This window comes from Vulpes vulpes, chromosome 12 (genome assembly GCF_048418805.1).
Source record: "Vulpes vulpes isolate BD-2025 chromosome 12, VulVul3, whole genome shotgun sequence".
Taxonomy (NCBI): Eukaryota; Metazoa; Chordata; class Mammalia; order Carnivora; family Canidae; genus Vulpes; species Vulpes vulpes.
The window spans coordinates 48,695,223-48,719,584 of NC_132791.1; the positions used below are offsets into that span (position 1 = coordinate 48,695,223).

The 24,362-nt window shown below is 40.5% G+C and overlaps 2 protein-coding genes across 14 annotated transcripts in view; both read left to right on the plus strand.

Moving 5' to 3' along the window:
- The window catches only part of BRD8 (bromodomain containing 8), a 20,960-nt gene extending 8,885 nt beyond the window's left edge, over positions 1-12,075 (plus strand). For 3 of the 13 annotated variants that reach the window (XM_072728484.1, XM_072728492.1, XM_072728488.1), the window contains exons 6-21: positions 46-126; positions 1,072-1,136; positions 1,810-1,946; positions 3,096-3,240; positions 4,121-4,330; positions 4,735-5,015; positions 5,355-5,807; positions 6,135-6,228; positions 6,430-6,476; positions 7,240-7,454; positions 7,637-7,729; positions 7,916-7,984; positions 8,337-8,514; positions 9,436-9,540; positions 10,014-10,058; positions 11,685-12,075. In XM_072728484.1, the coding sequence (XP_072584585.1) occupies positions 46-126; positions 1,072-1,136; positions 1,810-1,946; positions 3,096-3,240; positions 4,121-4,330; positions 4,735-5,015; positions 5,355-5,807; positions 6,135-6,228; positions 6,430-6,476; positions 7,240-7,454; positions 7,637-7,729; positions 7,916-7,984; positions 8,337-8,514; positions 9,436-9,540; positions 10,014-10,058; positions 11,685-11,744 (2,278 nt within the window). In that variant the 3' untranslated portion in view covers positions 11,745-12,075. Of the gene's footprint in view, positions 1-45; positions 886-1,071; positions 1,137-1,809; positions 1,947-2,480; positions 2,700-3,095; positions 3,241-4,120; positions 4,331-4,734; positions 5,016-5,354; positions 5,808-6,134; positions 6,229-6,429; positions 6,477-7,239; positions 7,455-7,636; positions 7,730-7,915; positions 7,985-8,336; positions 8,515-9,435; positions 9,541-10,013; positions 10,059-11,684 lie in introns of all 13 variants that reach the window. The other 10 variants (XM_072728480.1, XM_072728482.1, XM_072728483.1 and 7 more) reach the window with 8 other exon arrangements.
- Positions 12,076-14,487: 2,412 nt separating this feature from the next.
- Positions 14,488-23,871, plus strand: LOC112921960 (bromodomain-containing protein 8-like). Its single transcript, XM_026001336.2, has 7 exons — positions 14,488-14,887; positions 15,941-16,204; positions 17,068-17,225; positions 21,077-21,166; positions 21,266-21,334; positions 22,734-22,911; positions 23,490-23,871. The coding sequence occupies exons 1-7, from the start codon at positions 14,585-14,587 to the stop codon at positions 23,538-23,540; spliced, it is 1,113 nt and encodes a 370-aa protein (XP_025857121.2). The 5' UTR covers positions 14,488-14,584; the 3' UTR covers positions 23,541-23,871.
- The last annotated feature ends 491 nt before the right edge of the window (positions 23,872-24,362 follow it).

Sequence of the window (24,362 nt, forward strand, 5' to 3'; positions counted from 1 at the left end):
GTAGATTTAAATGAAAAAATCTAGATTACTTATTTCTCTTTCTAGGCGGCTGAAAAGAGATGCAGAACTAATTCAAGCTGGGCACATGGACAGCAGACTGGATGAGCTTTGCAATGACATTGTGATGTGGGTTATATTGTTCTTCCTTTCGTACACCTCTCTTTTTACTGCTTTTTCACCCTCAATCTGGTTTATCTCTTCCATCTGCTATCCCTTTAGACTTGAGTGATTCTAGATGGGAAGAGCTGCATATTGGCCTAGTAGCTGGGAGGGAGGAGTGAGTTGTAGAAGGTAATGTGATGGATTATTTCAGTGTGAGGACATAACTTAAAGTTTAGTTTGCCTAAATGAAGAACTGGTAGTGGGACGCCTGGGTGGTTCAGTGGTTGAGCGCCTGCCTTTGGCCCAGGGCGTGATCCTGGAGTCCCGGGATTGAGTCCGACATGGGGCTCCCTGCGTGGAGCATGTTTCTCCCTCTGCCTGTGTCTCTACCTCTCTCTCCCCCCCCCCCCCGTGTGTGTGTGTGTGTGTGTGTGTGTGTGTGTGTGTGTGTGACTCATGAATAAATAAATAAAATCTTAAAAAAAAAACAAAACTGGTAGTTAGGCAGTACACTAAAAATTTCCTGTTTTGGAGGTACCTGTCTGGCTCAGTTAGAAGAGCATGTGACTTGATCTCGGGGTTGTGGGTTTGAGCCCCACATTGTGTGTAGAGATTACTTAAAAGTGTAAAACCTTTTCTTTTCTTTTAAGATTTTATTTATTTATTCATGAGAGACACAGAGGGGCAGAGGGAGTAGCAGGCTTCCGGATCTGGGACTTGATCCCAGGACCCTGGGACCATGACCTGAGTGAAAGGCAGACACTCAACTACTGAGCCACCCAGGTGACCCAATAGTGTAAAATCTTTAAAAAAATTTTTAAAAACATTTCCTGTTTTGCTGGCAAGGATTCTTTTTTACGCCTTTCCTCCAGAAAGTGCTAGCCTGACAAAAAAACTTCCTTATGAGGGCACTGTGACCTATGAAAGAGCTAGAACTGGCTAGGATCTTACTCTTACTTACCTCTTTAGGAAAAAGAAGTTGGAGGAAGAGGAGGCTGAAGTAAAGAGGAAGGCTACGGATGCTGCATATCAGGGTAACCTGAACCTTGTGACTCTGTTTAACAATTAACTATATGGTACTGCATGCTAATAACAGAGACTGTATTGTAACATAGAATCTACCGATGCTGATTTACTTGTGCACTTTTCTATGTCCTCTTCTCTTACCAGAATAAAAACATCCCTTTATATCCAGGAAGAAACTCTTGGAATAGGAGTTCTGCTAAGTTCTCACTTTTTGTCCTTTTAGGACGCAAAGGCTTTATAATATAGATGTTAGATATAATTAAGTTTTTAGAATTCAAAGCCCTGTAAGAAGATTAAGAAAATAGTCCATTTATTAGATAAGAACTTAAACATTTGTAAGTTTAGGAATACATCCTTTGAGCCAGTGAAGTCGTTCCCTCGTGTTAAAAGCAGAATATTAATTATTAGTTGAAGAAGATATTGAGGAATGTTTAAATCACTTTCCTACTCCAAGGACCTTTGAGACAGTTCAGTGAGTTTGCTTAGTGTGAGAATTCTGTGTAGGAAAAACAAGTCTAAACTGTTTTCTGGTCTTCCAGAAGTATTAAAGATTTCTAATCCTAACTCCTATTACTGCTTTATGCAACATCTCCATATGCCCTTTATTATATAATAAGAGAGTAGAGTCATTTCATGTATTTAATCTTAAAGATTTAGTAATTGTTGTCTCTTACATTCTAGCTCGTCAAGCAGTAAAAACACCCCCTCGGAGATTACCCACTGTGATGGTCCGCTCTCCTATAGATTCTGCCTCCCCAGGAGGTGATTATCCACTCGGAGACTTGACTGCAACCACTATGGAAGAGGCCACCTCTGGAGTGAGTATATTTTCATCTGTAGGAATTGATCAGCAAAGGGGCAATAAGCCAGCAGAGAGCTGAGTGATGAGGAACCCACTTTTGGCCGAGAGGCAATTTCCTCTCTTGGTCTGAATGCTAAAGACTTTAACTTACCATGTTCTGTGCTCTAAGATAAGAATGGACCTAAAAACATTGAGCCTTTTGACCTTTTGGGAGATAGGTAAAATATTAAGGAATTGTTTGTGAGTAAACTAGCCTTCATAAAATTCCTGTAGAAATAAGGGATAGTTTCCTTGTAAATAGAATATTGGCAGTGGTTAAGCAGTTTGTGAAAGGCAGGTTGGGTGGAATTTTTGGGTCAGTGTGGGTTTGAGTGGGTGGAAGAGATAAAACAGGAAGAAAGGAATGGCTGAGAGCAGGAGGTATAGAGGGTTTCTGGGCAATTTCACTCAGGACTAATAAAGTAATAGTTAGACACACTAACCCATCCAGATTAGTAGGGAACCTTCCATAGTTTGAGAAGTCAGATAAAGGTTCTCTGTTGTCTCTTAGGTAACCCCTGGGACTTTGCCGAGTACCCCAGTCACCTCGTTTCCTGGGATTCCTGACACCCTTCCTCCAGGCTCTGCACCCTTAGAAGCCCCCATGACCCCAGTAACAGATGATTCACCCCAGAAAAAGATGCTTGGACAGAAAGCAACTCCACCCCCCTCCCCTCTGCTGTCAGAGCTCTTGAAGAAGGGCAGCCTCCTGCCTACTAGCCCCAGACTGGTATGGAGACTTCTGTGGGTGTTTGAGAGCTGTGGTGATTTAGTACTTTGGAAGGGAGTGCCTGGGACCTAAAATATGACATGGAAAAAAAAAAAGTTCAAAAGAGAAAGAGATCTCCTAATTAAATGTTAATTAAAAAAACAAAACCAGAGACAAAAAACCAGTAAGTTGATAGTATCCTTGGGTCCTGAGTTATCTGAAACCACAATTACTTTGGTTCTCTTCTCCAGAGAACTCTTGTCAAATAAGTGTTAAAAATTAGAGCTTCCCTTGGGTCTGAAATTACTCTCTTTGGTTATTAACTTCATGAAGTTTGGTCATCTGCTGGAACTTTTTTGGGAAGTAGTAGTAAAGGAAAGCTTGAGTGTAGCCTTCATCTCTGTTCTTCCCTGGTAGGTCAATGAGAGTGAAATGGCTGTGGCTTCGGGCCACTTGAACAGTACAGGTGTCCTCCTGGAGGTAGGCGGGGTTCTTCCCATGATACATGGTGGGGAAATGCAGCAGACACCCAACACTGTTGCGGCCTCCCCTGCTGCCTCAGGTAAGTCAGCATTTCTCCATTACTTACTTTACTTCACAGATGTTGATCTTAGTATTGACTGTCTTTGGTTTCTAGCCTTCGAAGTAAGCAACTGTCAATTGTAGATGTGAAGCCTAACTTTTTTTGGAGCTACTTTACCTGTTAAACCACATAGTGCCTCAGATTGTAAATCTATTCTGTCTTCAAAATACTGATACCCCAGAATGACCACAGCATAGATATCGATGAGAAAAATTGTGAAGTTAGTAGTGAAGCTGCTTTTCTGGGGCTTGCAATATTATGGAAAGGTGCTAAAGAATACCTGAGGTTATAGTACAGGAGAATTGAGATTTGGAATGTCAGGCCTGCCACATACTGATTCTGTGGCCTTGGATAGGTGATTTAACTCCTGAACATCAATGTGCTCTTTGATTAATTGCAGTATGTGTACCTCACAAGGATGTCATGATGATTAAGATAGGAAAAGTAAAGCCAAAAAAAAAAAAAAAAAAGTTTTATAAAATATCAAACTTTATATATGGATATTTGAATGGTGTTGAATTTGGGTGGTTTATAGCATGCTTAACTGCAGAAGCAACAGATTTGTTCATACTGGTTTTTCATGGCTTTGTTGGTACTAATTAATTTTCTTCTGGGGAAAAATTACCACCCGTTTTTCACATGCATTGTGTGTCTGGTGCTTTTGGGTCATTCCTAACTTGGAAGAAGATCTTTATTAGCAAGATTGGAAAAAGAAAGGATATAGATAATGAGCTTAATTCAACAGAGGAGTTCCTTTCATTCTTTGAGACTGAAAATTTTCTTGGTTGAGTCTTAAAGTGGCGATTGCTTCTTGTTCACGTGCTTTCCTCTTACCTCATTTTGTGTACCTCTTTGTTAGGTGCTCCCACTCTTTCCCGGCTTTTAGAAGCTGGTCCTACACAGTTCACCACTCCTCTTGCTTCCTTCACTACTGTTGCCAGTGAACCTCCAGTTAAACTTGTGCCACCCCCTGTAGAGTCTGTGTCCCAGGCTACCATTGTCATGATGCCTGCGCTGCCAACACCATCCTCTGCTCCGGCTGTCTCCACTCCTGAGAGTGTAGCTCCAGGTGCGTCCCTGACCCACGCCCTGAGCAGCCACTAGGTCCAAAATTTCATCTTGAGCTTCAGTTAGAGAAAGCTGACCCAAGAGGATCGATTCCAATTCAGATGCTTCTGTTCTCCATGGACATGTACCATCTTTATCCTTAGAAAAACAAGAATGAGAAGATGTGGGTGGGCATTTACATGTTGAGGGGAAAGGACTAAGTGTACATATGAATGGGCTTGAGAAAGTGTTCTCACCCTACTTTCTAGATAAAACCGGGGACAAGAGAACATATGAAGATGTAGATCTAAGATAACTTTTTCTGAGCTTAAGTGTGTGGGTACTTGATACCTGTCTATAGCTTTGGTTGATCTCCAGGTTGTCACTTGGTATCAAATGAAATGCTTTTCTCTTCCTGTTACTCAGTGAGTCAGCCTGACACTTGTGTCCCCATGGAGGCTGTGGGGGATCCACATACTGTGACTGTTTCCATGGATAGCAGCGAAATCTCCATGATCATCAATTCTATCAAAGAAGAGTGTTTCCGATCAGGGGTAGCAGAGGCCCCTGGGGGGTCAAAGGCTCCCAGCATAGATGGGAAGGAAGATTTAGATCTGGCTGAGAAGATGGATATTGCTGTGTCTTACACAGGTGAAGAGCTTGACTTTGAGACTGTTGGAGACATCATTGCCATCATTGAGGACAAGGTAACTATTCAGCAAAGCCCAAAAGAATTTCTCGTGAGTTCTGCATAGGCTTCTCTTCTCAGCTTCTTCTTGCTTCTTGTAGTAAGAATTACATAAACAGACGGTTCTGCTTCTGCCCATTTCCATCTCCTTAATCCCAAAGCCCTTTGTTGCTCACATTGGTCATCTCCCCAGCCATCCCTGTGTTTCGGTTTGCACAGGATAGGTACCTGTCCTTTGGTTGCTTTTACTACATGTAGAGGGAAGATGCAGATTGAGGCTATCTCATTTGGTGCTTATAGAATTGAGGGATTTGGGCTGCTTTTTGGGGGGACTTCAACAGTATATATTATGGTACAGGTAGATGATCATCCTGAAGTGCTGGATGTGGCAGCAGTAGAAGCGGCACTGTCATTCTGTGAAGAGAATGATGATCCCCAGTCCCTGCCTGGCCCCTGGGAGCACCCGATCCAGCAGGAGCGGGATAAGCCAGTATCTCTTCCTGCACCAGAGATGACAGTCAAGCAAGAAAGGCTGGACTTTGAGGAAACAGAAAACAAAGGAATCCATGAACTGGTAGACATCAGGGAGCCTAGTGTTGAGATTAAAATGGAACCTGCGGAACCAGAACAAGGCATCTCAGGTCCTGAAATAGTAGCTGGAGTTGTTCCAGCCCCAAGTATGGAGCCACCAGAACTCAGGAGTCAAGAGTTAGATGAGGAACCCAGAAGTATTGCCACTGGAGAGATTGCTGAAGCAGATGTTTCCAGTGGGAAAGGCGATGAGACTCCACTTACAACTGTGAAGACAGAGGTATTTAAAATCAGGGGCTGGGAGGATGAAGGGTTATACCTTAGGTAAGAGCTGACTTTTAAGGCCTTTGGTTTTCTTGCATTCCTGTTCTCATTCCTGAATTCTCACATGGTTGATATGCCCAAAGCCACAGATAAGATGATTGCTACATGTGCTTATCCTGTTCCTTTTACGGTGACCATTAGATTCCTGTTAGTCCTGTTAGGACTTAGAATTTCTTTTGTAGTCTTTTCATTGGAAAACTTAGAATTTCTTTTGTAGTCTCGTCACTGTGTAAGCTGAAGTGATGTATCTGTACTTAGGGTAATTATTCTTTTTGGTCTTCAGGCATCCCCTGAAAGCATGTTGTCTCCATCACATGGCTCCAATCCCATCGAAGATCCTTTAGAGGCAGAGACTCAGCACAAGTTTGAAATGTCAGGTAAATGATATGGCCAGGAAATCTGTTCTCTGTAACTAACTTGACATCCTTTGCTTTGGCTTCTGAGGGATTGTGGGCTGTGGGAAAGTAGAGGAGGTAGTATAGGTCAGCATGGAAAGGAGAGCTGCAGGGGATGATTGTCCATAGGAAGGGGAAGGCTGAGGTGGAAAAATCTTCAGGTAGTCTTTCTCTCCTCTGCAGACTCATTGAAAGAAGAATCAGGGACTATTTTTGGAAGCCAGATAAAGGTATTTCAGACTTTTCTTTATTCCTCTTGCTGTGTGACTAGATCTCCCAATAGCACTACCTTTTTAAAGAATTATAGTAAACGTGCATCTGATTCTCTGAGATGAGACTGGTTAAGGAGTTGCATGGAAAAAAGTTGGCAGTGGACAGTTAGGCATACTGGCAGTACTATGGCCATGTGCTTCCCATCTGAAAGAATTTGTGAACATCACACAGAGCTTTCTTTCGCACATAATGCACAACAAAGCTTTGATACCTCCAGAGTGATTTAGAGTAAATAGGGATTCCAGAGTCAGGGAGAACATAGAAGAAATCAGATTATTAATTACACTATCCAAAGAAAATTCCCTGGAATATTCTTTTTAGAATTACTAAAGTAGTGGTAACAAACAGATTTAAAGTATTGTGATATGAGCTTGCTCCATCAGAGGAGACACAAAATAAAAACTATTTTTGATAACTTTGTACCCAGGGTCAGAGTTCCTCTCAAGAGCAAGGGGAAAGAAGGAACGCCTCTTAGCTTAGTCTTAAGTAAGTAGCTTTTTTTTTCTTCCTTTCAAGAAAAAGATCCTGGTCTTATTCTTTGTCCAGGTTCTGTATTACTTGATCAGTGAGTGTACGTGGTAGTGTAAGTGATAGAGGGCTCAGTCAGGAAGCAGTGTGAGGTCATTTTCTAGAACTGATCTAATCCAAAAGACCATGTTTAATGACGCTTTGCTGGATAGCTTTGCTTGCATTTGTTGACTGGAGTACACTGTGTCTAAGGATGCCCCAGGTGAGGATGAGGAGGAAGATGGAGTCAGCGAAGCTGCCAGCCTAGAAGAGGCTAAGGAAGAAGATCAAGGAGAAGGCTATCTGTCAGAAATGGATAATGAGCCACCTGTGAGCGAGAGCGATGATGGCTTTAGCATTCACAATGCTACACTGCAGTCCCATACACTGGCAGACTCCATCCCCAGCAGCCCTGCTTCTTCACAGTTGTGAGTATCTGAGATTCTTCTTTGAGTTCAAGACCGTGAAGGTGAGAAGTAGGAGAGGATCTTTTTCTTCAGTCTTATTTTTTTTCGTCTTCCCTTTCTTGGCCTGGAACTAGTAGTTCACAAGAAATGATAAGGATTTTTTTTGGACTTACGCTTAGTGGGACTCCCTTCTTTTATTTCAGCTCTGTCTGTAGTGAAGATCAGGAAGCCATTCAGGCACAGAAAATCTGGAAGAAAGCTATCATGCTTGTATGGAGAGCTGCAGCTAATCATAGGTGAGTGAGCTTTACCAGTCAGTATGTTTCTCATGCTTCTCCTCAATGTTAGGAGAAAAAGTCTGGCTGGGTTTATATGAGATCGGTGGCTTTGACTTTTACAGCCTTCAGCTACTTAAATCAAGTTCCCTTACCTGTGCTTCTGAAGGGTAAGTCAGTAATTGCACCTTACTCTTTTTTGGACAGATATGCCAATGTCTTCCTACAGCCTGTTACAGATGATATAGCACCTGGCTACCATAGCATTGTACAGAGGTAAGCCATGATCCATTCAGCATGCTGACTTGCCTGAATTGTAAGTTGTTCAGTCTTAGTGGATTTTTGCTTTACACAGAATGTTTAAAGCAAATGTTTTTGATCTGAGTAAAAGTGGTAAATTGATCATTTCAGTGACTAGATCACAAAAGATAGACTTCTGTTACCATTCTTAGCCAATACCTACCATAAAAGATGCCTTGTTTTTAATTAAGTGCATGTCGTGAGGTGAGGGGTTGGTACTTAATCCTGGCAGCTAAGACTAAGGGCATGTTTAAGAAGACATGTATGATAATAATATATTTGGATCCAGTCATTTACCTCCATTTACCTGTTTTTGTTTTGTTTTTAGGCCTATGGATTTGTCAACTATTAAGAAAAACATTGAAAATGGACTGATCCGCAGCACAGCTGAATTTCAGCGGGATATTATGCTGATGTTCCAGAATGCTGTAATGTATAATAGCTCGGACCATGATGTCTATCATATGGCAGTAGAAATGCAGCGAGATGTCTTAGAGCAAATCCAGGTACTTTGAGGATCTTCAGTGTTTTAGTAACGATGAAAGGAAAATACTCAAGGGAAGGATTTATATTGATGTCAGGAAAGGGTGCTTGGCTTTTACTTAGAATAGTAATCAGAGACACAGGAACATTAAATTTTATTCTTGATGGATTCGTGTTGGTTTGGTAAAAGAATTATGAGAATATTCTGCCTTTCTTGGGCAAATACTTCAGTTTCCTGAAGTTTTTTAATATTTGGGGGATAAATAATTTTTTATAAAATGGTGAATTTGTATTTTTAAATTACATTATGTATATAGTTGACTGTCAACAAATGATTTCTGTTCATCGCAGATAATCTATTTCTATAGTTTGCATTATCAGGCACCCTTTGAGATACTGAATTTCAAGGGAAGTTGTCTATATCTGCATAGTCTGCTAAATTAAATTGCCTAATGGCCTTTGGTTCATCTAGGTTTTTTCTCTTTCCCATTCTTAAGAGATACTGATTCTGGATTATAGCCAAAAATTCACAGATATTTGGCATTTTTACATCCTTTAGCATGTACAACTAGAATTAAAACCTAATACACTAGGGACGCCTGGGTCGCTCAGCAGTTGAGCGTCTGCCTTCGGCCCCGGGTATGGTCCCGGAGTCCTGGGATCGAGTCCCACATTGGGCTCCCTGCAGGGAGCCTGCTTCTCCCTCTACCTGTGTCTCTACCTCTCTCTGTCTCTGTGCCTCTCATGAATAAATAAATAAAATCTTAAAAAAAAAAAAAAAAAAAAAACAACCTAATACGCTAAACATGGATTCAGTTGAGAAGTATTAGAATGCTGTTTGCAGAAGGATATGACATGAAGTCCTATTTACAAAGCCAAAAGAGTCTTAATTTTTCCCTACTGGATCAGGTCTCAAGGGCCAACTGTCTTTCTTTTCACTATAGCAATTCCTTGCCACACAGTTGATTATGCAGACATCTGAATCTGGGATCAGTGCTAAAAGTCTTCGTGGGAGAGATTCTACCCGCAAACAGGATTCTTCAGAGAAGGTGAGGAGACCAAGAAAGAGCCAGTATGCCAGTGTTCCAGAGCTAGAAGTCTGAAGCATCCAAGGAACCTTATGTTACTACTTACTACTTGGTAACTGCTGGGCTTTTATATTCCAGTGGTGTTCAAACATACGTAAATCTTTGGATGTACTCATCCAAACATTGAAACACACTCGCTGTGCCTGAAATACCCAGTAACATGAGAAATTGTGAGCTGAATGAGTGGATTATTACTTTCTCTGAGTGAGTGCCTTCAAAGTAGGGGAAATGATTTTTGCAGCAGTTGGGGACCGTCAGTTCCTGTTCCAGAAAGCGTTATGGCCAGACTGCTTTTGGATCTCTTTCCTCTTGTTCTTGAGTTTTTAAATTTTGTCTTTGTGTGTGTGGTGCTTGTGTCTCTGTCCTGAGGTTTGGGGTGCTTGCGGCTGAGAGTTTCTGTGGAACCTGATCAGTGTTTGTTTGTCCTCTAACAGGACAGTGTCCCCATGGGCTCTCCTGCCTTCCTTCTCTCTCTCTTTGTAAGTATTGAATGGTTGCAAGGGGTGGTGTTGCCACAAAGATTCTCAGCTCCTGCTGGGGGTGGGTGGCAGAGGGAAGTCCAACATGCAGACCGTGGCAATGTCTTGAACTTATCTTTATTCAGATCATTGAATAAGAATCTTTCTCTTCTTCTGCATTCCTGTCTTTCTGCATGTGTGCGTGTGTGGGCTGGGTAGGGACTATTTATAAGTTCACTATGCTGAAATGAGGTATTCTTGGTAAGGATCTAGGATGCACCTGCTCCTCATTTCTTGATTCCACCTTTTGCCAATTCTTTTCTTACAAATAAAAGATTGCTTAGAGCAGTAGTGGCTAGCTGCCTTTTTTAAGTGTTCCTCATACCAACAGATACCCAGCACATCATTTTTCTCCTTTTCCCTAATAGTAAGTTACAAGACTGATGCCTGATAACACAAATATTCAGTAAAATTTAAGATAAGGATCTTACTAACAATGAGTACCACATACAGTAGTGGCTGGTAGAATTAGAGATAAACTTAATAAAGCTAGCCCTAAACACTTACTGTTTTCCTCTGTGAATTGAATGACACTCCGGGGCACTGAGACATGATGTAATGGAAGACATCAGGCTAGAAAATCACATGATCTTAAACTCACTGGATTATCTTTTGGAACCTTATTTTCCTTATCTGTGTGATGGACCTAATATAACCAGGTACCTGTCCAGCCTACCTCACAGGGATGTTGTGAGGATAAAATAAGATCAAGCTATGGAATTGGCTTGAAAAAAATTAAAGTGTTAAACAAATGCAAGGTGTTATTTTTATTTTTAATGTTGCCTCAAAGGCAGCTTGTGTTCATGAGCTCTGTAAACTTTAGAGTCCTTGCATGTTAGAAATGTAAAAATGGCCTAGCCCAGCAAAAGTGTTCACCAATTCATCTTGCCTACAGGCATCAGCCTGTACCACGGACGGAACACTGTAATCTCCCTTCTTTCTTACTGGCCTGCAACAGTGACTCTGGATCCCCAAGCAGTTGGCTGGCTGTTGCAAAGCTGGTTAATAGGATCTTATATCTATTGAAGACAGCAAAGTATTGCACAAGAGGAAGGAGCTGGGCTGCAGGGAGAGAGCAGCAGATGGAAAGAAGCCTTCTGATTGTCCTGATCTCATGGAAAACAACTGTCAGGAGGTGCTAGGGAACTAGTGCCAGGGTCAGTCTGCAGGAAAGGCCTTTCTTATAGGGACCAACAAGCTGGACAGGTATGTTAGCCAAGAATATCACTATCCACTGCCCTTTCTCACCCTCCCACCTTTCTTTTACTCTTTCTGTTTCTTTGAACACAGTTTAGGGCCTGGGTGGGATGACTAATAGTCATTCTTTGGGACCCCAGGTGAAACCCCAGTGACCTCTGTGGTGGGCAGGAGCAAAATACTCTGTCCTACATTTCCTCTCACAAACTACTGCCAGGAATTTTTAGCCCACTCTGTGGGAAGACAGATCTGTACCTCTTATTTCCTGGATTTTTCTGCTGATTCTCTTCCTTCCCCCAAGAAACCAAATCCCCCAGCATTGTTGAAACTTCTCTCTTAGGTTCTAATCAACTCACTCATGCTCAATTTCTTTGTCTGCCTATCATCTAGGATGGGGGCACCAGGGGGCGCCGCTGTGCCATTGAAGCAGATATGAAGATGAAAAAGTGAAGCTTCAGAGTATCCTCATTGAGCTGAACCTGAAGTAGAAGTAAACAAGAAAGAGCTTGGGCTTGTCGGCCCAGTTCCAGAAGTGGAAAATACAGAAGAGGAGGCATCTGGGCCATGTGACATGAGCTGGGGAAACTCTCTCAGAGAGTTGAAGTAGCACAATTGCCTGTTTTAGGGCAAAAATCATGGGCTGTGTTAATGTCCTAATGCGTAGCTAGCAGATTGTAGCTAGTTTGTACTGTCTTGTGAAGTGTACAGACTTTTTAAAACAAAAACAAAACACCTGTGAAGTGTATATGTATACACAATAAACTGAGAAAAGAAAACTTTAGCCTTTGGTGTGTTGTGTGTTTATATGTGTGTGTGAGAAACTTGTGGTTTTTTTCTGCATGATAATTGTTTTGTCTGTGGAAATAGATGATTGGGGGGGAAGTGGTATTATAATATGAACTGTTCAGCTTGGAGAAGGTAAGTAATCAATATTGAAATTATAATTAATGTTCTAAAGTGCTGCATTGTGCAACGAGGATGATATGTTTTTCTGGAATGTTTGGGAAAACTTCAATGTTTTCAGAGTTCTGTTCATGGCATTGCTTTTAATGAAGATTAGAACGTGGACATAGGTAGCACTGACCTTTATCTCAGACATTTGTCCTACTTAGTGTCCTATCTTTGCAGATGGTATATCTAGGACAGTATAGCACTATTTCCTTCCTCATCCTTTATGTAGGTTTCTTGTGTATTTTAGAATTCATTGCTACTTGAAAGCTAAAATCAGTTTCAGAGTTAGCAAATTTATTACTTGAGTTTCAGTTTTTGTTACTAAATAAAAATTGTGTGAAATGAGCTAGTCATGAGCCTTTTATTATAAAGAAATGGACATTAATAGGGTATTGTCTCATATGTTGAGCCTTCTTGAAAAAGATATGTTTATGAAAGATAAGTGACAGCTCTTTCTGGCTTAAACTCTGAAGCTTGTTAGGATGCTAAGGCAGGGGATCCCTGGGTGGCGCAGCGGTTTGGCGCCTGCCTTTGGCCCAGGGCACGATCCTGGAGACCCAGGATCGAATCCCACGTCGGGCTCCATGTGCATGGAGCCTGCTTCTCCCTCTGCCTGTGTCTCTGCCTCTCTCTCTCTCTCTCTCTCTGTGTGTGTGACTATCATAAATAAACTTAAAAAAATATATTTAAAAAAAAAAAAAAAGGATGCTAAGGCAGTAGCAGATAGTCTTACGGGGTGATAGGAATTCAGTCAATCCAGGAGTTAAAGATTAATAATTATAGTATAGGAGCACCTAGGTAGCTCAGTCGGTTAAGCATCTGACTCGATCTCAGCTCAGGCCTTGATCTCAGGTTCAAGCCCCTCGATGAGTGCCACTCTGGGAGTGGAGACTACTTTAAGGAAGTACAATATATTCCCAAAGCAGTCTACAAACTTGCATGTGATACAAGCAGTGAAGCCCTAAAAATGGGAGAAGATTGTAGAGGAGATCCATTAAAGGATGCAGATAGAGTTTGGGTTGACAGAACATGACAGGTATGCTTAACGGTAGATTGGATTAAAAATCTAGAAACCAGGGGGCTATGACATTTTATTCAAGAACAGAGGATGGGTTTTGAGAAAAATTATTGTGAATGAACATTGGGAAGTGGGGTTACTTCCTGAATATAAGAGAAGTAAAGAGAATTGGGAAAATAGTGTTGATAAGGGGGATAAGGGAATTTGAGAAAGTGAATGCTTTTTAAGATAGAAACAAGTGATTTTAGTTGGAAATGTTGAGTTGAAGCAGATGGTAGGGCACCTAAAGGGAATAGTCCTTTGGGTGCATGGAAAAATGAGACCAGAATGCACATAAGAAGTAAAGGTGGAGATCTGAGAACTATTCCAGTAGAGATCAAAGTTGAAAACTCAAAACGTAGACCTTATTTTAAGTAAGTATTAATGAGGAAGCAGAGGACAAGCAAGAACACTGCAACTTGTAAAAGGAAAAAGAGCAGTCCTCTCAGAAGCTGAGAGAGTTAAGCATCCAACTCTTGATTTCAGCCCAGGTCTTAATCCCAGGGACATGAATTGGGCTCCATGCTAGGTGTTGAGCCTACTTTAAAAATAGGAGAAAGGGGTAAAAAAAAAAAAACAGGATCGTGTAGTGTAATGAGAGGAAAGGAAGATACTTTTAAAATTTGATACTGTTCTCATTCTGCAAAGTGAGTTGGATATGACCAGAAGGATGCCACAGATAATTTTAAAGTATATTTTGAGGGCTTAGTGGTTGATAGATGTCTACACACTGAGCAAAATAGCTCTTGTTCCTCAAATGTATTGTCTTCCAGTTGAGTTTAAGGGTGATTTGTGATAGAGGAACTACTATGCTAGAGGAGCTAGCTATGCTCCTGTTCTTTTCTTTTGGAGTGTGAGGAAACCCAAGAAAAAATTACCGGGTAATACCTCTTTTAAACTGTTTGACTTGGATGCCTGGGTGGCTCAGCAGTTTAAGTGCCTGCCTTCAGCTCAGGGCCTGATCCCAGGGTCCTGGGATTGAGTCCCACGTCAGGCTCCCTGCATGGAGCCTGCTTCTCCCTCTGCCTGTGTCTCTGCCTCTCTCTCTCTCTCTCTCTGTGCCTCCCCTGAATAAATAAATAAAATCTAAAAACAAAAACAACTGTTTGACTTGGGGCTTTTTCATTTTATTCCCAATGACAAAGATTTCATCCCCTGATGTCTCCCTTCAGCTAGCTTTTATTATGTGTGATGATGAGTAGAAAGAAGTTTCTGATCTCTTATCTTTCTACTGAACTTTAGACATGAAAGTGCCTAAGAAATTGTAATATGAGTGAACTTAATGCATTTTTCTGTGTATTTACAGATGGGGCATGAGTGGGTTTGGTTCGATTCGGAGCCAGATTATCCCAATGACTCTGAGCTGAGCAACGACTGCAGGTCCCTCTTCAGTTCATGGGATTCCAGTCTGGATCTTGATGTGGGCAGCTGGAGAGAAACTGAGGAGCCAGGGGCTGAGGAACTAGAGGAAAGCAGCCCAGGGAGAGAACCTAGTGAGCTGCTTGTGGGGGACGGAGGCAGTGAGGAATCTCAGGAAGAGGCAGAGCAAGTCAGCCGCCAGAATCTCCTCCATTTTCTCTCTGAGGTAATGGGAAGTCATTATTTCCAAAGTTGAGTCTCAGGGATCCCTGGGTGGCTCAGCGGTTTAGCCTTTGGTCCAGGGCATGGTCCTGGAGTCCCAGGATCAAGTCCTGCATCGGGCTCCCTCTGCCTGTGTCTCTGCCTCTCTCTCTGTCTCTCATGAATAAATAAATAAAATCTTAAAAAAAAAAAAAAAAAGAGTCTCAACTTTCTAAGAGAGTACTTGCCCATACATATTTCTACTACTCTTAATACTGTTTACTAAAATGCAAGCTCCACAGTGGCAGAAACTAATTGCTATGTCTGTAGCACTTGGTGCTAATAATACAGAATATGTGCTGAATATGTACTTTTTGACCAAGTGTTCTAAGATCTCAGTCTAAATTAAGAGCCCCCCCAAAAAAATAAATAAATAAAAATAAATAAATAAATTAAGAGCCCAGGGTTGTAGGAAGTAGAGTTTCCATATGCAGGACTGCCTTATGAATATCTTTTTGTTTTTGTTTTGCCTTATGAATATCTGTTGCAATTCATTTTTTGGAGTCCTGGGAGGTGACACCCACACTCTGAAGGTTTTAACACTTATGACTTCAAGACATTATTTTACAGTGTCCTTATTACACTGGTTTTAGGGTTGAGGGCCAGAAATAAACCGAGTTGGACAGAGTTTATATTTATGTGGCAACTTCACACATCAGGAGAACCTAGGTCAAGATCAGCAAGAATCCATTTTAACATGTTGTTATTTCTTTCTGCATTGCCTGTGACAGACAAAATTTTCAGTTTTCTATATACCCACTCCCAATTGATCAAAGTTGACGTGTGACATGAAAAATTAGAACTCAAGCTCTCTGAAGAGGCAAGAACCATATCTATTACCATTAGGTTCCTAATAAGTGGTTCAGTGTCTGGGTATCTGAGTTACTTTATACATTTTAAATGGTAGAATGAATGAGTAATCTGTTTGCATCTCAAACTGGGTCACTGTAATCATGTAACATTATTGATATGTAGATAATGGTTTCCACTAGTGTTCGTATGCATACTATGATTGCAGGTAGCTTATTTAATGGAGCCATTGTGCATTAGCAGCAAAGAATCAAATGAAGGTCGCTGCCTTTCATCTGGTACCAGGCAACAAGAGGAAAGAGAAATGGAAGCTACTGAAGGAGAAGAGCCATGCAGAGAGCCTGAACAGCTTTCAGCTAGGCTAGACCCCATGGTAGCTGAGAAGCCATTGGGAAAAAATGGAAGGCCAGAGGTGGCTCCAGCTCCCTCAGATGTTTGTGTAATTCAGCGACTATCCACAGAGAGTGAAGAGGTAAGTGAGTAACTTAAACTAGCTGGCTGATTGGTCCTCTGCCCAGGGAGGCAGAACATAGTAGTTAGGGCACATAAGGTAACTCCAGAGAGTTTAGCTGCCTGGGTCCAAATCTGGGTTTTACTGCTTAACTGTGTGACCTTAAGTATGTCAGTAAACATCTTAGAACCTCGTTTTTTTTCTGCTATAAATGGAATAGTGGTGCTCTCTCTACCTTAGGTTTGCTATGAAGTTGAAGTGAGACATTTCATGTAAAGAAAGCATTTTGCGGGAATCCCTGGGTGGCTCAGCAGTTTGGCGCCTGCCTTCGGTCCAGGCATGATCCTGGAGTCCCGGGATCGAGTCCCACATCGGGCTCCCTGCATGGAGCCTGCTTCTGTCTCTGCCTCTCTCTGTGTCTATCATGAATAAATAAACAAAATCTTAAAAAAAAAAAAAAAAAGAAAAGAAAAGAAAGCATTTTGCTTACTGCCTGGCTCACAGTGAGCAATCAATAAAATTTAGAATGCCATTATGATGAATATTATCTGTAATTCCAGGGCCACAGGTCATACTGACAGTTTTAAAAGAATACAGCATCCATCTAGAAATTAGTATATTATTAAAAAAGAGAGAAGGAAAAAAAAAAGAAATGAGTATATTACTCTTTTTTTTTTCTTGAGATACAGAATCTCAGTTCTCTAGCCAAATTGTTACCAAGAATTCATTGACTACGGTGTAGTTAAGTCACCTTTCTCTAATCTCTTTTATAGCTTTATATAATTGACTCCACGTTAAGGTCAGCCTTCATTTACCCCATGTAAAATTACCTTGCAGATAGTAAATCTCTTTCTAAACTTTTCTTTGTTACTTGGCATTCCAAGGGGGAGGTTCAGCAAGAATCCAAAGAGGAAGACCAGGGTGAAGGATATGTGTCAGAAATGGAAGACCAGCCCTCTTCAACAGAGTGTGATGATGGCTTCAGCATTCAGGAGACTCCTCTGGTGGATATCCTTTTCAGCCGTGCTACCTCTTCAACGTTGTAAGTATGGATTTCTATCCAGGGTTGTTAAGATTCAAATTTTTACTTCTGTTTATGCCTATTTGAATTCATTACCATGAACATGGGTTAATTTGTAAGTTAAAAAAAGGAAATTAAAATTTGAAAACACTAGAAATATAATTAAATGTAATTTTATTGTATAAATAGAAGTCTCTGTTTTCCTCTTATAAAAGAAATCTGCCTCAGGTTCCTGACTGGCTCAGTCAGTAGTATGTGAATCTTGATCTTGGGGTTATAAGTTCAAGTTCCATGTTAAGCATAGAGCCTACTTTATTTATATATTTTTTGAAATATTTTATTTATTTATTCATGAGAGACACAGGCAGAGGAAGAATCAGGCTCCATACAGGGATCCCCATGTGGGTCTCGATCCCAGGACTCCGGGATCACGCCCCAAGCTGAAGGCAGACGCCTAACCTCTGAGCCACTCAGGCATCCCTAGAGCCTACTTTTTAAAAAAAAGTCTGTTTCGGGATCCCTGGGTGGCTCAGTGGTTTGGCGCCTGCCTTTGGCCTAGGGCGGGATCCCCGGGATGGAGTCCTGGGTCGGGCTCCCTGCATGGAGCCTGCTCCTCCCTCTGCCTGTGTCTCTGCCTCTCTCTCTCTCTCTCTCTCTCTCTCTCTCCCTCTCTCTAATGAATAAATAAATAAAATCTTTTAAAAAAAAGTCTGTTTCGTCCACATTGAAAATCTCTTTTATAAATAAACTTTCTCTTTATTTTTACTTATTTATTTATTATTTTAGATTTTAATTTATTTGAGAGAGAGCGTGAGTGCACACTGTGCATGCACAAACGGGGAGCAGCTGGAAGAGGGCAGGAGCAACAAGTAGAGGAAGAAGCAGGCACTCCTCTGAGCAGGGAGCTCGACATGCGGCTCCATCTCAGGACCCTGAGATCTTGACCTGAACCGAAGGCAAACACTTAACTGAGTCACTCAGGCACCCCTCCCTTTTTTTAAAGATTTATTTATTTATTTGAGAGTGTTTGCATGCCAGGCCAGGAGGGGCAAAGGGAGAGAGAGAAACCTTAGCAGAGTGTGCTCAGCACAAAGCCTAACATGGGGCTGGGTCTCACAACCCTGAGATGACAACCAGAGCCAAAACCAAGTGTTGGATGCTTAACCCACTGTGCCACCCAGGTGCCCCAGTAACCTTTCTCTTTAATTACTATATTTATTCAGAAAATATTGCTCAGATTGTCCCTAAAGTCTAATACTGAAACTATACTTTTTTCAAAAATACTAAAAGCTCCTTGCAACTTGAGATTAAAAATTATTTTGAATTTATGATCTCCTTTGTTTTTTCCCACAGATCTTGGGAAATTGTTTATATAATTGTCTTGTCTTTTTTTTTTTTTTAAATTTTTTTTTTTTTTTAAATTTTTTATTTATTTATGATAGTCACAGAGAGAGAGAGAGAGAGGCAGAGACACAGGCGGAGGGAGAAGCAGGCTCCATGCACCGGGAGCCTGATGTGGGATTCGATCCCGGGTCTCCAGGATCGTGCCCTGGGCCAAAGGCAGGCGCCAAACCGCTGCGCCACCCAGGGATCCCTGTCTTGTCTTTTTATAAATAATTATGAGACTAAAGGGAATCTTTTTTTTTTTTTTTTTTAGTAAAGGGAATTTCTTTTTAAATCAGAAAAACTGTTTTTCTTATAGTAATAAATAATTCCTTTTCTGAGCCTAGTCTTGTATCTATCTACTAAAAGAAGATAGCATGAAAGGTTGTTTTTTAGGTAGCGGATTTCAAAGTTTTGTTACACAAGTAGAACACAGCTTAATACCTATGTTGTTGAAGAATTGCTTTCTTTGCTTTTCTATAACTCTCTGTAAGTATGAACAGAGGGCATATGATGACTATTCATAAAACAGAAAATCTAATCTGGGACATTTTATCTCATGACATTTTAGCATCTTAAATGGCAAAATCCATAGTCTTATTTTAGGATTTAGGATAAACATAAAGTAATTATTGGAAAGCAATAGATAACAGTAATTGAGTCTGCCTGACCAGATGGCTTAAGGGAAGCTAAGAAGCTGAGTTTTTGTATTATAATCATATAAGCTTAAGACCATAAGCTTGGGGGGGTGATCCCTGGGTGGCTCAGCGGTTTAGCTCCTGCCTTTGGCCCAGGGCGTGATCCTAGAGACCGGGGATCGAGTCCCACGTCAGGCTCCTTGCATGGAGCCTGCTTCTCCCTCTGCTTCTGTCTCTGCCCCTCTCTCTGTGTATCTCTCATGAATAAATAAATAAAATCTTTAAAAAAAAAAAAAAAAAAGACCACTTGGAATATAAACATACTCCAGGCTCTTCTTTTTCTTGGCTGTCCCTTAGTTGGTACTAACTCTCAGGAATACATAGAAAGAAGGCCTCTGGAGTACCATTCTACATTTTTAATTGTAGTTGCTTGACATGCATTTCCAAATAAGTGGAAATAAAGGTAAGCAAGGGATTATTTCTTAAAATACTGCGAAGGTGGTCAATTATGAGGTTACAAAACCTAACTCAATATCTTTCATATAATGGAAACTTAATACCTGTTATGTGGATGTATGAACAAAATTGCCCTAGGACCAGGGAACTATTATTCACTTTGGCTAACTGATCAGAAACAAAGGAAGGGGGTTTGGGTTTTTAAATGCCTTATTCTGATAGGGTTCTGGTTTAAGGACAAGTTGATTTTTGTGTATATATTTCAGATGCAGGTAAGATACTATATCCTGAAAATAGATAGTTGTTTAGAATTGTTCAACTTGGAGAAAGATAAAATGAGATGTGCTCAAATGGACACACACAGTATGGTACATAAAGCATAGACGATGTGAAACATGAGGTGTGAGAAGAACCCATTTTGAGAGATTAATGCAGTATATAAAGAGTGGGAAGTTTAAAAGTGTTAAACTTTGGAGTAAAGAGAAAATTTGTCAACTGGGAAAATCATAAGATCAAATAAAACATTGGACAGTAGCACCTGGAAGAAAAAATAAACTAGACAATTTAGCCCAGAGAAGAAAGGGCCATGACGAAAAATGAATTTTTCTTAGGTATTTTCTTAGTGAAAAGGAGAAATATGTAAATTGTGCCACAATCAGATGAAACATAAGAGAATTCCATGAGATGTGACACCAAGTATTTCCTTCTCAGGAAATGTAGGAAAAATACTTATTAATGTGGCATATTTCGGCATAAACATAGGATCATAGATTCATTTATAAAATACTTAATACGAAAAAAAAATAAAATAAAATACTTAATACGGATGCCTGCGTGGCTCAGCTGTTGAGTGTCTGCCTTTGGCTCAGGGCGTGATCCTAGAGTCCCAGGATTGAGTCCCACACATCAGGCTTCCTGCATGGAGTCTGTTTCTCCCTCTGCCTAGGTCTCTGCCTCTCTCTTTCTGTGTGTCTTTCATGAATAAATAAAATCTTAAAAAAAAATAAAATACTTAATACTATGAAATATTTGAGCTCTTACTATATGTCAGGCACTTGGAAAGCATCAGTGAACAAAGACTACTTTCATACACCAATGTTTTTAGAGTCATAAGTGCTGAAGAGCAAATCAGCATGAGTTCAAAAGACAGAGGCAATTGTAGTTCGGTAGTAGAAAGCAACTACTCCATTAGATAATAGTGACCAGTAAGAGAATATTTGTAGGGTTTGGGGTCTCTTATGGAAGCATTAAATATGTTTTAATTTCTATGGTGTTACTTCTTTCCCATATTAACTAAGAGCATTATATATTGAGAAAATCTCTTTACCTACCTGGGAGAGACAGAATACCATTTGTGAAGTTACTCTTTCCTTTGTGTCCTGTTTTATCCCATAGGTCTGATCTAGGCCAGAATGACCCTGTTCAGGATCACTTGCTATTTAAGAAGACTCTCCTGCCAGTCTGGAAGATGATTGCCAGTCACAGGTAGGTCTCCAAGCCTACATTGGTCTTCACAGCCCACTCTTCTCATTTACAGTGACTTTCTAGAGTTTCCTCATCCTCTCAGAGTTTGTCCCTTAACAGGTTCAGCAGTCCTTTTCTGAAGCCTGTGTCAGAAAGGCAGGCCCCAGGATACAAGGATGTGGTGAAAAGGTCAGTGAAAGGCTGGTTGCTTTTATATCTGTCTTTTCATACTTTTTTTCCAATCCATTAGATCAGTCCTTCCCTCCTTCCCTCCCTTCCTCTCTTTCTTTCCTTTTCTTTTCTTCTCTTTTCTTTTCTTTCTTTCAATTTTATTTTTAGGTAATTGCTATGCCTGATGTGGGGCTCAAAGTCAGAACCCTGAGATCAAGAGTCACATGCTTCTACCAACTGAGCCAGCCAGGTGCCCTGATCTTTTCTTTATTTCATTTACATTACTTACAAACTCAAGATAGATTTTACATCTGAACAAGTTTGTAAAGTTATGGTAAGCTTGGTCTTCATTTGAGAAGGAATGCAGGGAACAAAAGGATAATGATAGGCTTTTTTTTTTTCCAGTATTCATTTTTAAGTAATATCCATTCGTTATAATCTTATATTAGCCTTTGATAGTTTTTGATAGCTTCTGGAGCAAAATTTTTAAAAGAATACTATATTCAACTAGCCATTATAAATATGCTAAGGCAAAGATGGTAATCCAAATGCTTATAAGCATTGGTTGTTGGCACTATTTTGGATTTTTATAGCATAGTTCATCTAAAATGCAGTCATAAACCATTGTATTAATAGAATGTAAAAGATCAGAAAAGGATGTTTAGAGACAGATTCCTTCATTTTATAGATGAGGAAGGTAAGGCTCAGAGGTACTCATGACTGGGGTGATCAACAGTGAATAGCAGAACCAGAACTAAACCCCAGATTCCCAGTTTAGTCCTCTTTCTACACTGCTATGTTTTCCTTTATAATACACACTCTCTGTGTCTCATTAAATAGTTATTTAAACATCCACTTGATTCATAATCTTTTCATCTCCACAAAAGGAGAAAAAAATTCTTAGCTTTTGATTGTGTAGTAAGAGAAGCAGATTAAACAATTAGTATATGACTACATATTGTGAACAGTTAATAACTCCCATGTGACATACTAATCATTGGAGCTCTTTACAACTTTGGTACAAGGGACCAACATCTCTCCTACAGTGGTAGAGTATAGTGGCTAAGTTTGTGGGAGTCAGGCTGCTTCTAAATTGGAATCCAAGCTGTGTGACTTCGAGCAAGTACTTAACCTCTTTAGTTCTGTTTCTTCCCTGCCAGTTGGTGATAGTAAGGTACCTAGCTTTATAGGTTTACTGAGAGGACCAAATGAATTAATACAGAAAGTACTTCATACTCGGCATGGTAAGCACTTAGCCTATTATAAAAAATCAAATGTTAGCGGCTGTTGCTATTTTATTATCTGATGGGAATTGTTATCTTTACTGTTGTTTTCATTAAGAGCTGGTTCTCCAAGAGATAATGTTGGGTCCCACATAAAGGTTTGATTTCCTGTGGTTTCTCTTGGCCATCTGCAGACCCATGGACTTAACTAGCCTGAAAAGGAATCTGTCTAAGGGACGGATTCGTACCATGGCTCAGTTCCAGCGAGACCTGATGCTGATGTTCCAAAATGCTGTGATGTACAATGACTCTGATCACCATGTGTACCATATGGCTGTGGAGATGCAGCGAGAAGTCTTGGAGCAGATTCAGGTACTGTATGTAGAGAGCTGTAAGAAAAAGGAGTACAGTCTCTGGAATCTGATTTTAGAAAGTCTATGAGAATAAGAGTAGTGTTAAAGTGATATTATGTTCTCAGAGTTTATGTTTAGACATGGTTAAGGGCCCATAGATAATGACATTGTACCTACTGCTTTGGAAAACCCTAAGCCTCTGTAGGACTAGCTTTCATAGATAATGAAGTAAAGTAATATAGGAAGACAGGCAGCTGTAAAGAAGTCTCAAGGGAGCTGGGGATAGCTAAGTAATAGGAGCTCCTGTTCCGGAGCCTCAAGTCAGAGAGCTAAACATGCGAACCAGAGGCTGGAATCACTATCCATTTTTTGGTTGCTACACCTGTTGATATAGATTCATACTGTCCCGTCTACAATAATAAGACATTGTAGCCAGAAGATGACCTTCGGGGGTTTCTTTTCTGGGCAGGATCATACTTTGAAAGAAAAAAAGCATAGTCAAACCTTGCTGCAAAAAAAAAAAAAAAAAGAAAACTGCATTCTAATCTCTATAGTTTTCCATAGATTCATAGCTTGCTATCTGCCTTGACTCTGTAGGTGCTGAGTATTTGGTTAGACAAAAGAAGAGACTTAAATAGCTTCGAATGAGAACCAGCCAACCCTGTAGATGATGGAAAACCTCTTAACCAAGAGCTGCTATCCTGACCTTTTCTGGATTTGAGACCTCTTATATGAGACTCAGAGAAGATCCCAATACTTGTTTACCAGTTTTTTGTTGTCTTTTCTAGTAAGAAAAATGCATTAAAGTCACAACCAAGGAGTCAAAGGTGCCTGTAGACAATTTAAAAAATGGAGAAAGCTGAGATTTGGGGTGATGCAGTAAATGTTGCTCACTGTTTTTGTTTCATAGGCTTGATTTAGATGTAATTAAACAACTCTTATAACTGTTCTATAAATAAATGTTATTTCACAAGTTGAAGATTGCTTTTTTAATGATTACAGAATCTGGGAATAAATGGGACAGCATCTGGTAGAATGACTGTAAGGTATTTGACATGGGTTCTTACATAAAATGTCTGGAACGGGATGGTGTGGGATGAGGGGAGAGTGCTTCTAATTTGTCTCATTATTTATAAGGTTGATGTAATTAAGGTGTCCTTGAAATGGCTATGAGGGTTAAATAAGATGAGGACAGGGATCCCTGGGTGGCCCAGCGGTTTAGCGCCTGCCTTTGGCCCAGGGCGCGATCCTGGAGACCCGGGATCGAATCCCACGTCGGGCTCCTGGTGCGTGGAGCCTGCTTCTCCCTCTGCCTGTGTCTCTGCCTCTCTCTCTCTCTCTCTCTCTGTGACTATCATAAATTAAAAAAAATAAAAAATAAATAAGATGAGGACAATGTTGGAAAACGTCTAGTACTCTAAAATTGGCAAGGGGGGAATAAAGAGACTTGTAGTGGCCCCTTCTCTTCAT

What these genes read in the sequence shown, in the direction of transcription:
- LOC112921960 (XM_026001336.2), top strand. Translation starts at nt 14,585, where the DNA reads ATGCATTTTTCTGTGTATTTACAGATGGGGCATGAGTGGGTTTGGTTC. An exon ending in TCCTCCATTTTCTCTCTGAG is followed by an intron (nt 14,888 to 15,940) that starts GTAATGGGAAGT and finishes CTATGATTGCAG; the next exon opens with GTAGCTTATTTAATGGAGCC. An exon ending in TATCCACAGAGAGTGAAGAG is followed by an intron (nt 16,205 to 17,067) that starts GTAAGTGAGTAA and finishes TGGCATTCCAAG; the next exon opens with GGGGAGGTTCAGCAAGAATC.